The following is a 15,323-nucleotide window of genomic DNA, read 5'->3' as shown; positions in this document are numbered from 1 at the left end:
CAGTCTCTCAGATTTACCTTCGATACAAGACAAATTCTTGAAGCCAATCATCTCAAGTTTTGGTTTAATCATTTCTAAGATGTCAGGAATCTAAAGAAACAAACATTAGACACAGTCTTATCATAAACATATTTAAATAGCTCTTCCAATACTCTGCAAGTTAGCAGTGCATCAAATGACCCTTTCAATCTTCTCTGCTTTTTTGTTGTGTTTATGGAAACCCAGTGTTGGGTTAGTGAGAATATTAGTGAGAATTAAGGCCTATTCATTCAATTCCCTACATTACCATTTTTGTCCTCAGAGAAAATAACTGAGAATTCACAAAATATTATTGACCCAGATGCAGCTTCACAAGATACAGAAATCTCAGTCTTACTGATTGAAGCACACTAGAAAAGTTCCTACTGAAAGCATATTAATACCATATAGCTCTTTTAAAGTTTCTGGATCGTTAGTAAAACATCATGGTGATAGAACTCTTTTGAAGAGTTCTCTTATAAAAGAGAATATAATATTAAAGCCAAAACTGCACCACACTTTGAGGCCAGAGATCTTACAAGCAGAAGTGAGACTCTGGGACAGAGTCTGCACCAAAAATGAGCAGAAACATTTTAGGAGTACAGTCTACCAGCTACTGATTAAATACCTGAAGAGGTTTTTTTCTGTAACTTGTAACTCAAACTAGGTAGAGAATAGACCCCTTACTTCAGGTGATATTTTCTCTAGCAGACTACTCCAGCTTCAGCATTCAAGAATAATTTAAAAGATATGGGGTTTTTTTTCCTATTTGTTTTTTTGAATTAACAGGATCCAAAACAAACAACACTGGCACACAAACTGACAAAGACTTCTGTATGTGAAGTCACAAGCACCAACCTTTTCCTGGAGTTTATCCAGATCTGCAGCTACATACACCAACTGAGTACTGGATATGGAAGGTAAAGACTGATTTTCTGGAGAAGATCCATTCCCTTGGTCCTCATTAGAGCTGAGGTTTACAGAAGATTCCTTTCTACCAGCTGGCATTAATTTTTTGCTTTCTTTTGTATTATCACTGGAAATGGGCCTTACGGAAACCTGAAAGGTCAAACTGAGATGTGAATCCTAGCAATAGTAAAGGCAGTCGAAGTTGCATTTATAGAGACAGTATATAAAGGATTCGTAAGTTTTTGACATTAAAATGTTAAAATTGCAAGACATAACTGTACTCCTCAATTACATAAAAAGAGATGATTTTAAAGCAGATCTTGGTGCATTAAGTAATTAGATGATTTAGAGCCTTTTTGTCACTATACAACAAGGCAGTACCGTTCTGGAGTGATTTTCACCAGCACTGTTTTCAAATGAATGGACTTGATTATTACCCACAGTTTATAAACAGTTTATACCTGTGGATTGTGTTGGATGGGTAATTTTCCACTGCAGAGGTAACCAATTCCACTGCTAGAGTGTTTGCCTCAAAGCCAAGAATCAACACACAAGCTAGTCCACTACCACACCTTTGAGAAGAATACTCAGGGATATGTCTACGAGAGTTTTGAGTGTTTTGTAGGCCAATACAGTCACCAAATGGAGGAATTTGAGTCCCCCCCAGCCATTCATCCTCCCTTTTGCTCATACCTGTACAAGGCTAGCCAACGTCTTGCTTTGTTTCAAGAAACATAACTCACTGTTGTCAATCATCTCTTTTCTCCCACTTCCTCAAGCCCTCTACTGCAAAGCACATGCTTCACACAGCTACCCTGTTTTAATTCTGGAACTTATCAACACTTTCATGAGATAGCTTAAAGAACTGTACTATTCAATCTCAAGAGAAGTTGTGTTGTCCTCAAATACCTAAGGGAAATGTATAGAGAAGATGGAATCAGACTCTTCTCTTAAGATACAGTTGATAGAATAAGAGAAATTGGACAAGTGCAACAAAGGCAACTATGTCAAATATATGGATATCTGATCCTGAGGGTGGTCAATCATTGGAAATAGGCTTCTTGAGAGGCTGTGAAGCCTCTACCTTTGGATATTCAAAACTCAACCTAACAAGGTTTTCATAATCTTACCTATACTGGCCCTGTTTTGAGCAGGAATTTTGACCACATGACTTTCAGAAGTCCATTTTAACCTCAATTATTCCTCAATATCAGGTTGTCATTTTGTGACAAACAGAATGGGAGAAAACCTACATGGCTTGGAGCAGAAAGAGCAAAGGATAACGTTTTCTGCTTAGAAATTGGAATTACAATATTGGGATAGTTAACCATGAAATGCTGAGTTTTACAGTCTGAACACAGAACAACCGATCCAGTTTTACTCGCTGCCTTTTTTTTTTTTCCCCCAAGGTTACTCTTCACCTAGCTCAGTTGCTCAACTTAATTCACTGTATCAATACAGAAACACACCAACAGAACAAAACCACAAGATTAGGACTACTTCTGTCAGTGGCAGAGGCAGTCTTAAGCATATACGGAACTACTGCCTTGGCAACCAGCAGACAATAATAACCACAGGGGCAGTAATAACATTCCAGATCAATGACATGTTTTGCAGTGATAATTTTTATAAAACAAACTCACTAACTTGAGTGTTCTCATTAAGCATCTTTAAATTCAGAAAAATAATACTTTCAAAGAAGTTACATCCTTTGTTTTTAAAGAGGTCTCTTACCGATGGACATAATCATTAGAACCGTAACTACGTTGTGCTCTTACCTCATTGATGAACACAGAGTAACGGGACAAAATTTGCAGACTAAGTTTCCACAGACGGTGTGCTAACAATGGTAAGAACATTTGATCCGACCAGCACTTCAAAAGACTCATCCAGACCATGTGAGTAGCCAAAAGACAATATGAGCTGCCCTCTAAAAAGAATCAGGTAACAAAGGTTAAGTTCTTATGCACAGTCTTGAAAGATGTTAATTACCGATGTTAATAAATGCATTATTCAACATTTAACAAAAAAATATCCCTAAGAGACACAACCACAAAAATAGCAAAGAGGATTTATTAAGTGCAGACTAAAACAAACTTTGGAAATACTAGCATTGCTGGACCTGGTGCTCACCAATGTGGAAGACATTAAAGAGGTTAGTACCAGAGGCAGCCTGGACTGTAGCAACCATGCACTGGTTGAGTTTGTCATCTTGAGGTATGTGGGCATGGCAAAGAGTGGAGTCAGGACCCTGAAATTCAAGAGACTGAACTTTGCTTGGTTTAAGGAATTGTTCAATGAGATCTCCTGGGAAGCTGTCCTTAAAGACAAAGGAGTGGAACAAAGCTGACTACTCTTTAAGGATGCCTTTCTGAGAGCGTAAGAGCTCTCCATCCCTCAGAATAAGAAAGCAGGCAGGGGAAGCAGGAACTCAGCAAGGACCTGCTGGTCAAATTGAGGCAAAAGAAGGGCAAGTACAGGCAGTGAAAACAAGGACACATCACCTTGGAAGAATACAGGGGTGCTCTCCAGATATACAGAGATGGGATTAGGAAAGCCAAGGCACAGATGAAACTGAACTTGGTGAGAGATGTTAAAAACAAGGTACACAGGTCAGAGGAAGCAGGCCAAAGAGAGCATACCTCCTGTGATAAACAGGAAAGGAGAACTGGCTACAACAGATGTGGAAAAAACCAAGGCACTCAGTGAGTTCTTTGCCTCAGTCTTTGCTGGCAGGCAGCATTCTCTCATTTCTCACATCCCTGAACCTCTCCGTGGGAACAGGGGGAGCAAACTCTCCCATACTTTAAGTGCAGAGCAAGTCTGAGACTGCCCCATGAGACTGGATGTGTGCAACTCCACGGGGCTGGATGATGTGCATCTCAGGGTCCTAAGGAAGCTCGCTGATGTGCTTGCCAAGCCACTCTCCATCACATTTTAAAAGTCCTGGCTGTCAGGCTAAGTCCCCAGTGACTGGAAAAAGGGAAATACCACTCCTATTTATAAGAAAGGGAGGAAAGGACACACAGGGGACTACAGGCCGGCAAGCCTCACCTTTGTGCCTGGGAAGATCACAGAATGTATCCTCCTGGAAGACATATTAAGGCACATGAGCGACAAGCTAGTGATCCAAGACAGCCAGCATGGCTTCACCAAGGGAAAGTCATGCCTGACCAATCTAGTGGCCTTCTATGATGGAGTGACAGCATTGGTGGACAAAGGGAAGGTAAATGATGTAATTTATCTGGACTTCTGAAGGTCACTGACATGGTACCCCATCACACCCTTATCTCTAAATCAGAGAGATGTGGATTTAAAGGGCACGCTACTCAGTAGATAAAGAATTGGTTGGAAGGTCACAGCCAGAGGGTTGTGGTCAATGGCCCTATGTCCAGGAGGAGGCCAGTGATGAGTGGCGTTCCTCAAGGACACTTCAGGACTTGGGACTGATACTCTTCAACATCTTTGTCAATGACATAGATGATAGGATCGAGTGCACCCTCAGCAAGTTTGCTGATGACATCAAGCTGAGTGGTGCAGCTGATACAGCTGAAGGAAGAGATGCCATCCAGAGGAACCTTGGTAAACTTGAAAGGTGGGCCCTTGCAAACCTAATGAGGTTCAACAAAGCAAAGTGAAAGGTTTTGCATTCGGGTCAAGGTAGTACCAGATATGTATACAAAATGGGAGAAGAACTCTTTGAAAGTAGCCCTGCTGAGAAGGACTTAAGGATCTTGGTAGATGGAAAACTTAACGTGAGCTAGCAGCATGTGCTTGCAGCCCAGAAGGCCAATGGTATTCTGGGTGCATCAGAAAAGTGGTGGCCATCAGGGTGAGGGAGGTGACTGCCCCTCTCTACTCTACCCTCGTGAGGCTCCATCTGGAGTACCCCACATCTAGGTCTGGAGCCCCCAACACAGGAAAGATGTGGAGCTTTTGGAAGGTTGAGAGAAGGGTCACAAAAACGATCAGAGGATGGGAGCACCTCTCCTATGAAGGCAGGTTGAAGGAGCTAGACTTGTTCAGTCTGGAGAAGAGAAGGCTGCACCGAGACCTCATTACGGACTTCCAACATTTAAAGGGAAATTATATATAAACAGGAGGGAAATCAACTTTTTACATGGGTAGATAGTGACATGATGAGGAAGAATGGTTTTAAATTAAAAGAAGTTAGATCTAGATGACAGGGGGAAGTCTTTCATTGACAGGGTGGTGAGGTGCTGGAACAGGCTGCCCAGAGAGGCTGTTGATGCCTCATCCCTGGAGCTGTTCAAGGCTAAGTTGGATGGGGCCCTCAGCAAATTTATCTAGTACTTGATCTGGTGGATGGCAACCCTGCCTGTGACAGGGGGTTTGGAACTTGATGATCCTAAAGTTCCCTTCAACCCAAACCATACTATGATTCTAATTTTATAGCGTACAATTCAAAAGCTAATTAATGTGACTGTGAGTCTCAAATAAATGCCTTGAAGTTATAGGATCTATGCATTTCACCTCCGTTAGTTTTTTTCCTCCTTAGTCTATTTAGTTTAATAATTTAAAAGTTCAAAATATATGTTTATGCACATCTTGTGTGTAATATGTGTATATATGTGTGCATGTATATACATACATTACTTTTCGCTGCCTTCCTCATGGGTATTTACTCCATTAACTGAAGAAACAGCTTGTCTAATTAAAATATACCTCTAAAAAATACACCAGGTTTGTCCTTCCACTATAATCTTTTCTATGCTTGCCTTCTCATCTGCGGATAAATCAATGCGCATGTTTTGAGTAGAAGACAACATTACAACCCATAGAAAGCCTAAACACTGCCAACAGATAGACATCTTCCTCTCCACATGTAACAAGAAATGTCTGCCCCAATAACAAAGCATAACCTTTTGGGTATTACGTAAGGTTGCCAAATGAAAATTTAGACCTTTCCTGAACTAAGGGAATAGATCCACAAATACGTTAATTACTGCTACCATAGGAAGTGTTTTTAGTAAATGAAGCAAACACTGAACAATACTCTTATATTGCCTTCCCTATAAAAATGTAGCCTACTGTTAAAGCAGTTCATCAGAAAAAAAACCAGCACTCATGAACCCTAAGGATGCAAGTCAGTAAATGATGAAGAGGCAATAATCACTGCTACTTAAAATACAGCTTCCATCACAACAGGGAAACTATTAATTGTTGCAATGGAAGTTTACCTGGTGCTTCCTCTAGAGAATCTGAAAGTGCAGCTTCTAAGGCCCCTGCTATTTCTCTAAATCTGAAAAACAGAAAAGATTATAAATAAATCATTTCTTAAATTGATGCCTCAATACTTTTTAATGTTCAGTCTCTATGCCATTAGTGTACACATACTAACACATTAAGCATTTATTATTTTCCTCAACATAAGCCAGGATATACGTAAGGCCAACAGTCAACAAATACTTGAAAGACGACATTTGATTTTATATAAGCAGATTTAAAACTTACACATTACAAATAAACATATAACTTAGGATTAAGATCATGTCAAGTCTTTAGATCTTTTTTTTACGAGTAAAGGTTTGTGTTTGTGGGTTCTTTTTCCTAATTATTATTATTTTCACACTCAAAGTGAACACATTACCTCATACTTACTTAAGCTGACCTTCAGGTATGTCACGTGGCACTGGGAGCCTTCAGCTTTCTATGTGTTTGTTAATGGACACTGACATAAGGTTCTGCAAACAACTCTGTACCTGACAGAAATCAATAGTTCCTCACAGGATGCTCTGCCCCCTTTTCCTTTTTTGCCTTTTTTTTTCCTCTGAAGTGTAATAGCAAATAAGACAGCATTTCCCTTGGGTAGAAATGTAATCATTAATACAATAAATTACAATAAAATGTAATCATTAATTTTTATCTCTAGCTCTGAAATAAAACTATATTTTAAACTTCTCTATAGAAAGCTTTTGTCATTCTTCCTTCTTGCTTCTGTGTTCATCACAGTAATCTCTACACCTACCAAACTTCCTAATTATGAACCTGCAAGGATCATTTTTAAAACTTCTCAACTATCATTTCCAGATCAGAGCAGGCGCCTTCCCTGCTTCTCCTGTTCCAGCTACTAATGTACTACATGCATATTTAAAGTAATGTAAGTAGCAATATCTATGACTGACACATCAAGGAGGAAGAAACTCACAAGAGTTGGTCTATCTTGTTTAGTTGCTACCAACAGTTAGCGTGTATTTTGAAGTACTTGTGAAATGGCTTCAAATCTTCATTCCTGCCTCTGCAATACTTTCACCTGACAAAGCAACACATTCAGGTCTTTTTCTTTTTAATTATTCAAGTTTTGATGAATATTTCTTACATGGGAAAACAATCCCAAGCATGAGCTCACTACAGTCCCATTATCTGTTGTACTGATGTAATTGAAAGAAATGGCAAGGAAAATTGCTACTGAGGCTGCAAATACCTGCACTGCTACAGAAGAAAAGCCTCTACATCCATCTATTCCTTACAGACTTCTTTGTACAGGCTTTAGTAAGGGCTCTTCATTCTGGGCAATTTCTGTAACTGAAAAAACTAGCTACCTTAACCATAATAGTGGAAGAACACACTTCAATACAAATCCTGTGTGACTTGAGGATAGTTACATACAGCAAAGAAAAAACTTCCCTGCTATGAATACGTTTCATTATTTTCACAGTTGTGTACTAAAGGATTCATGGGCAATTCCAAAAGTTATCAGATCATTCCAACATATAGGAATGGTAATGGTAAAAGATGAAGCAACTCCTGTTATTGAATCATTTGCTGAAATAATGCACTATTTGGACTTAAGGTAATTTTAAAGGAGAATTTCTTTTTTTTTTTCCCCTTTTGATTGGCCAGAACTCAAAGTATCTAAGAGATTACTATTTTCTTTTGAAAGAATACACTGAAGCTTCATTTCAATGTTTAGAACAACAGCATCAAAGCTTGATCAAGTAGTCACCTGTTTGAAAGCACAGCTTTTCTAACAAAAGGGCAGATTCACAGACTCATTAATGATACCTGTCTTTTGCTAAGAAGTTTATAACTGCTGTAGTTCTACAGACACTCACAGTCTGCACAGTCAGCACCACTATTGTAGTGAGTACTCCTGCCCTTTCCCTTGGGGCAGCATCAATATTTGTACAGTTAAATGGTTTGGAAAAATTGATTGGAGTTGGAAGTCAGACTTTTTTTTTTGCCCAAGGTAACAGTTCTTCATGTTAGTTCACTACACAGCTGCAGAACAGTTGTGCAAGTGGAAAAGAAAATAATAAAGGAGAATGTCAGAGGAAGCCAGGACCATCATTATACAAAATGCAGCACATCACCAAAACACTAATAAGTGTGCTCCCATCCCCATGTTCCTGTCACTTATCTTGAATTAGCTCCAGCTCTCACAAGATTCCCAAATGGACATTTTCAGCAGCATCAGAGATATAGACTGAATTAAACATGCTATACAAACGTGGCTATGGCTGTACCATAAGTACCATTTATAGAGCCATACAATAAGGAAAGCCACTGTGGTGATCCAGGTTAAAAATAAACCTCACATTCTTACCTTTCTTTTTTTTTTGCAAATCATTCCCTTTGCTGCCACCACCTACTTCTCTTTCATTTTATTTTTTAAAAAGATCTGATAATTTCAGTGATCCAGCATGTAGGTCACCCCCACAGACAGTTGTGGTGGAAGAAACAAATGTGTAGCGTAGTGGGAAACAAAGGCAAGAAAATCTGACTGGTTTGTCCAGCACAGAAAACATAATCAAACAATATCGAAGTAGAATGCAGGACAAGAGACTATATATAGTTAGGGTACAACACAGTGTTATACAACACAGCTAGAACAGTTCGTAGGCTAGCGTGTTCAAAACTAAAAGCAGCATATTAAAAACTTCATTAATATTGTGAACTGCAAAGAAAAACAGTCCATAAAATCAAGCATTCATCCTCACTGTGTGTATGCAAACTGAAAGATATGTGGAACAGAAAACTGAGGAAGGAAACTGTTAGCTGCCTCTGCTTATGATCTGATTCCCAACTAACAGTGCTGCATTACCCTCAAGGGAACGAGATCGACTCCTGTAACAAACAGCAAATGAAACTGTTCAGAGACTCTCAGAACACTTTTCAACCTTTGCAACCTACTGTAGGGAACCTGCTTTAGCTGGTGGGTTGGACTTAATGACCTCCAGAGATCCCTTCCAACCCCTACAGTTCAGTGATTCTGTGACTTTGGACCAAGAGAGATGACGCGCTGCACGTTTAAGTTGTAGCAGACTTCACAGTAGTTATCTTCCTTGCCTAAAGTCCTGTTATCCAGCCCTAAAATCAGATCTGTAGACTATATTTCCTAAAAATATGGCTCCTGTCAGTAAAATTCTAGCTTTGCTAGAATTAAAATGGAGCTTCCTTAGGTCTCTCTGCTATGTAAGGTAATACTGCAGGTACATCATACGTGCTGGAAAAATATGCTAAAGCTTACAACTTAGCTCCTTAAGAAAATAGCTAGACAATCTTTAGGAAGATAACCCTACAAAATCCAGAACTTTAAGAAACCACGTCCTGTGAGACAGAGAAAAGAGGTCAAAAAACACAGATGTGGGAAGGCTCTTTGTTGTTAGTCCTTTAATGTAACGTTGCATCACAAAGTTCTATTATTACGAGGAAATCTGATCCCTAAGCCACATCTTTTTGCTGTGACAGTTCTACTTTTGAGACAATCAACAGATGCTTACCAACCTTATTTGAAAATAAACAGGCAAGTTCCATTTGTTGTTAAAGCTGTGGTAGGAGGGATGAGATCTCAACCGTCTCACACTGGCCTGTGAGCCACACTGCCGTTCAAACTTCCGTACAAAATCCATACTGGTAGTGTACTTCTGTAGGAAGAGTAGGAGCATTCTGATCACTGCCAGGGTCCCATTAAGCAATGAAGGCCAAAAACCCTCAGAAAAGAACTCCCGTATCAGCCTACAGTTAAGCTCAAGGCTCAGAATGGGCCAACACCGATACCTAATCATATAATGCCAAAATCCTGTATTGCAGTGAAACCAAAACCAGTTATCTAGTAGGTGTCACTCTGTAATAAGAAAAAACAGTGTTTGGCACTTCTGAGAAGTGTTAAATTGTCTGAGCTCCCTCAACAACCAGATCAGAGAGATCTATCAGTATTTCTGAGCTGAATCACTGAGGTGGAACAACACTGGTGCACAGCACTAAGAGCAGTCAGCGCCAGTAAGTGAGAGATAAAGGGATACAATGGATGGATTTTGTTCTTAGTTATTTCCAGAAGTATGCTTCACCAAACGCACATGAGAATGAAAGGATGGTATTTTATTTCTGTTATACAGAACTGTATTATAGGAATTTCTAAAACTGTTTCCCCAAAAGTAAGTTTTGCAAATAACAAATATGTGCTAACAGAGCACAAAGACTATGTAAATCAAGGAGTCATAGCATAGCTCCAGTTGTAACCTGCCCCCCTGCAATGAAAAAAAGCATGGCGACATGCACAGTTCCATGCAACAAACAAACCCAGAAACACTAAAACACCATTCACCAAAACAAAAGAAAAAGAAACAGCCATAAAACAAATCAGACATTGTCTCATGAAGTTAGAACATGCTCATTAAGCCACTGCTGAACTAATGAAATATGCCTGGATACATCTCCAGGCTATCCACATCAAGCAGTGGTTGGACAACGCTCTGAGGCACAGGGTTTGAACTTTGGGTAGTGCTGCGTGGAGCCGAGTTGGACTCCATGATCCTTGTGGATCCCTTTCAACTTAGGGTATGCTAATTCCACTTCTCTTGAGATATGCTAATTCCACTTCTCTTGAGGTACGCTAATTCCACTTCTCAGTGCTTCCAACAGCACAAGGCTGTAAGCAGCAGGGCTTTTCCCCCACTCCAGAGCAGCAGGTGAGCAACACATTCAGATTCCCCTATGAAGCAGTAAAACACTCCCAGGAGAAGTCCCTGAGTTGCTGCTGATAGGTTCTGCCCTCAGAAACGACCCTGGGCAACGCACTGACATGGACAAGCTTTTGCAAGGCCATTTAGAACCTTCTGTTAAAAGTATAATTACAACATGTTTTTCTTGTGATGTGGCAATTGCATGGTGTGGAGGTGGTATTCTGGAAGTGGCACACAAAAGCGTTTAGGTTAGCTACTTTCGTCCCAGTGTGGTTGTATTTACAACACAACAAAACTCTAAAAGATGTGGGAATTAAATCCAGAAACAATGAGAGATCAGTGTTTTTCCTACCTGCTCTCTTAAATAATAGACTCAGTACTTTCAAAAAGATAAACAAGGCATTAATGCTGAGCTGCCTGAAGTCAAAGGTATAAACGGAGCACTCTGGAAAGATCTCTGACACCTTCAAAACAGAAGACAACTCAGAGACATTACCTAGTTACTGATAATATCATATTTAAGAGAGGGAACTAAATGCAAGATTGGTTCCCTTTCAGCTTCTGGGACTGGATAGCTGATTGAACGAAGTTATTGAACAATGAAAGCATGAAACCAAATGCAGCAGCTTTCAAATACAGGAATCTAAACTCAAATCAGTGCTCAGAAGCAGAAGACATATTATTCTCAAATGCCTTTAAAACTACAAATCTGAGTCTGAAAGAAAGGCACAATAACCTAAAACAACTTAAACACTCTGCACAACGACACAGTTACTTTAACACGTGCTTAAGGCTGCCAGTCTGATTTTACAGCATGACTTGAAAGAAATATTTTTCCATCCACTCCCTCTACGTGTAAAGATTCCTTAACAGATAATGCTTTCAAGTATTATAGTTATACATACGTATGCAAAATAACCAGACCAACCTGGAGAAAAAGACTACTCTGCAGTTCTATCAACCTAGAAAACAGAGCTAGAAGACTACTGACTACAGTCTGCATGACTTAGATTACCAGCAACATGGCAAATGTTTTAAGCTTTTTCTCCCTTCTTCACGTATACCTACTACCAGTTTTTCCATAGACATCTGAGCATTTTTACACTTGGCACTTCAACTTCTTAGTGATTTTTAGATAAAGTATTTTATGACCTAGACTCCGAGTTTTATCTTAAGTAGACAAAAGCAGCCTTGAAAGAACTTTGGACTGTCTACATCAAGTAACTGAAAGTCACTGTGGGTGTTTTTTGTTTTGTTTTTTTTAAATAAACACAACAGCACCATTGGTTGACATGAGCTCAACATAACACGAAAGGCTTTTAACAATAATTCATTTAAAAGACTAAAACCATTTAAGTATAGAATACATTCTTGTATAAAGCAAACAGCACAAGTCACAAGGTTAGGTGAAAGCCTGAAGGATGACTGAAACTTTGTGGGAAACTGAGAGGTATTAGGGCAAGCTGTAACCTAGCTGTTTAATTTAAAAATTAAGACAGCCCCTTATATACAGAAGTCCTAATCTTGCAAGAACACCTTCTACTTTCATTGATGTTGCAATTCTGAAACTAAAAAAGGACAGCTATTCCTAAAGCAAATATTTAAGGCCAAATTCACATGACTAACTGGCTTCCAGTAACCCCTGTAAGAGCATTCCTGATGGCTGTGGCTTAACCCAGCAGGCAGCTAAGCCCCACACAGCCTTTTGTTCCCCCCCACCCTGTTTCCTTGCAGTGGGATGTGGGAGAAAATTGGGGGAGGGAAGAAAAAAAGGTAAATCTTCTGTGTCAAGACAAAGATGGTTTAACAGGACAGGACAATAACAATAATAGAACATAAGACTAGCGGTGCACAATGCAATTGCTCACCACTTGCAGACTGATGCCCATGCCTGACCAGTTCTCAAGCAGTGACAGCCCCTCCAGCTAACTCCCCCAGTCTTATAGTTCCACATGAACCCACAAGGTAGGAGACATCTCTTTGGCCACTTTGGATCAGCTGTCCTGGTTCTGCCCCTTCTCTTGTACCCCAAGCTCCTCACCAGCAGCACAGCACAAGAAGCTGAAAGGCCTTCAGCTCTGTGCAGCGCTGCTCAGCAACAATAGAAACCCCAGTCTGTTATCAACATAATTCCCATCCTAAATCCAAAACGCAGCACCATACCAGGTACCAAACTGAAACCACGACGCTGACACAGCTGAGGGGAGAATTAATTACTATGAAAAATCAAGTGTTGTGAGATAACCTTCTCTTTCAATCCATGCACAACAGAAGTTTACCTAAAAGCAGTAGGAAAAAAAAGAAAGCTAGAGAATGTGACTCATTCAATTCTTACGTGTGTCACAGAAATAACAATTGGAAAAATAAGTCCCAAAATTAATTACCTCATGAAACACATCTGGGTTTCCAGGGTTAAACAGTGATGGCAATTTTTCTTCTAAACCACGTACTATTTCTGGCCACACTGAGTTCACTAAGAAATCATATCCAGGAACAATATCCGCTTTTTCACTGAAATAAAAAATAATTCCATGGTTATATTCTACCACCAGGCTGCTATTTAGAGGTCAGGATAACTAAAAGGCCACACACTGCATTAGACAAAAATTACTTCTTTTTTTTCTTAAAGCATAGGAACTCTGATTCTCTTACATTGCTCTTCCTTCCAGGTCGGGACGATCCCAATGATCTCAACAAATTGCAAGTATGTTTATAACCCTGAAAGTGTTTTACAGCTTTCTCAGTTACATATTTTGCAAGTGTGTCTGGAAAGCAACTGCTCTTCAGCTGAAAACCCCTAATTCTTACGTACTTTCAAGATTTAAACAGCTCCAAACTTGCACAAATACGTGCAATGTGACTTATGCAACAGAAAGAAAGAGAATCTTCTTTTGTCACTGTTCCAAGTTGTATTTATACATGATGCAGTGCTTCCAAACAAAAGATTGAAAGCCACCCTCATTAGGAAAATGTGTAAATCGAGAGCAGAAGAGATGCAAGCATTTCCTTCCATTTCAGTACACCAAAGTCAAAACCTTCAATTATGACAAATCCAGACAAAAAACTTGCTGAAAGATCAGAAGTGCTGAAACACCAATACAACTTAAGAGCAAACGATGGCTAGAAAAATAAATCTGCAGTCCCTACGGGATGCGTTCGTAGTTCTGCTAATTACAGCATTCCACTGTATTAACCAGCCTGCAAACAGATGGATGAGTGGATACAGTTCAGTACACGTCAAACACTTAAACTTCAGAACAGGCTATTTAATTGCATAAGGAATTAACTCTTCTTAAGACGACAGCGGAAGTACTATAAAAATCAATTAAACATGTTAATGAAATAAATCTGTCAAACTGCTGGGGATCATCCCCACTTTTTTTTTTAATGTACCCTAGCAACCCAGTAACTTCTGAATTTCTGTTTCCTGATAGCTTTATGGTGCCCTTGCCCTTGGATGAAACATTCAATCATGTTTCCTTGAGTCAAAAAACAACACTCTAAATTTGTGGCACATTGTATTGTGAACAGTACTCAATTCTACTACTGAAATATAGGATTTTCTTTGCCTCCTGTGAAGGTCTGGACCCCAGATCAAGAAAATTTGTATTGCATGTGTTTTTAAAACAGTGAACAAAACAAAATTGAACATGAATCCTCAGGAAAGACCCCATAAGTCATCTGTGCATGGAAGGTTACACAAGATGTTTCAAAAATACATTATCGTTCTGGTAACTTTAGAGCAACTGAAAGAAACCCCAAACATTTACCTTGAAATAGCTCCCCCTGTAACTTCACGCAAGAGACGGCAGTGGTGAGGAACAAACTCCAGTAGTTTATTGTACATGGCCTGAAGGCCATTAGGATGAGCTTGAACATACTGCTCCACAATCACCTGCCAGGAAGAGTTCAATGTTGACCATCAGAAGAGTGAGTTTGAAATACAGTATTAAAAGATTCAGATGTCTATTCACTCAAAACTCCCAATACCATATCCAAAAATATTGCAATATTCAGTATATTGCTTTCCCAGTTTCCAAGCAGGGCACATCAGCTTGCAGGAAAGAAGACCATTCCCCACTGCAGCAGTTGCTACAGCAGTAGAAAGCACCCAAAGGTGCTTCTTAAGTGGATGGGTCACCAACATTCTACTTCTTCTACCATCCAAAAGCCATCAGCTTTGTTTTCTAAGTGTACGTGCACACAAAGTAAAAACAGAACAATTTTAAATGTTTCCTTTTCTAAAGAAGGGAAGAAGCATCCTATTGACAATGATAAACAGTTCACGTTTTATCAGATAGACTATTCTTTCTCTGGGAAAGGCAAATAATTCCACATCTTGGCTGCTGAAGGAATTACTGAGCGTAAAAAAAATAAACAAATAGTAATTTATTTCCCCTATCTTGATTTAGAGAAACTCCTTCATCAGAAGTTACACAGATTAGCTTTCCGCTTGCCTTGGTTGGAAAC

At 39.5% G+C, this 15,323-nt stretch overlaps 1 protein-coding gene across 3 annotated transcripts in view; it reads right to left on the bottom strand.

Annotated features, from left to right (window-relative positions):
- Positions 1-15,323, bottom strand: part of COG2 (component of oligomeric golgi complex 2) — a 29,176-nt gene that overhangs the window by 5,037 nt on the left and 8,816 nt on the right. For all 3 annotated transcript variants that reach the window (XR_005858211.2, XM_419583.8, XM_004935490.4), the window contains 7 exons: positions 14,624-14,748; positions 13,238-13,364; positions 9,676-9,815; positions 6,129-6,190; positions 2,706-2,857; positions 877-1,077; positions 18-90 (listed from right to left, as the gene is read on the bottom strand). Coding sequence is in view for 2 of the 3 variants with exons in the window: in XM_419583.8 (XP_419583.3) it covers positions 18-90; positions 877-1,077; positions 2,706-2,857; positions 6,129-6,190; positions 9,676-9,815; positions 13,238-13,364; positions 14,624-14,748 (880 nt within the window). In the remaining variant the exon portion in view is untranslated. The remainder of the gene's footprint in view (positions 1-17; positions 91-876; positions 1,078-2,705; positions 2,858-6,128; positions 6,191-9,675; positions 9,816-13,237; positions 13,365-14,623; positions 14,749-15,323) is intronic.

The sequence above is a fragment of the Gallus gallus genome, chromosome 3 (assembly GCF_016699485.2).
Source record: "Gallus gallus isolate bGalGal1 chromosome 3, bGalGal1.mat.broiler.GRCg7b, whole genome shotgun sequence".
Taxonomy (NCBI): Eukaryota; Metazoa; Chordata; class Aves; order Galliformes; family Phasianidae; genus Gallus; species Gallus gallus.
Note: the sequence above shows the minus strand (reverse complement) of the source record. Positions and strands in the feature narration are given on the sequence as shown.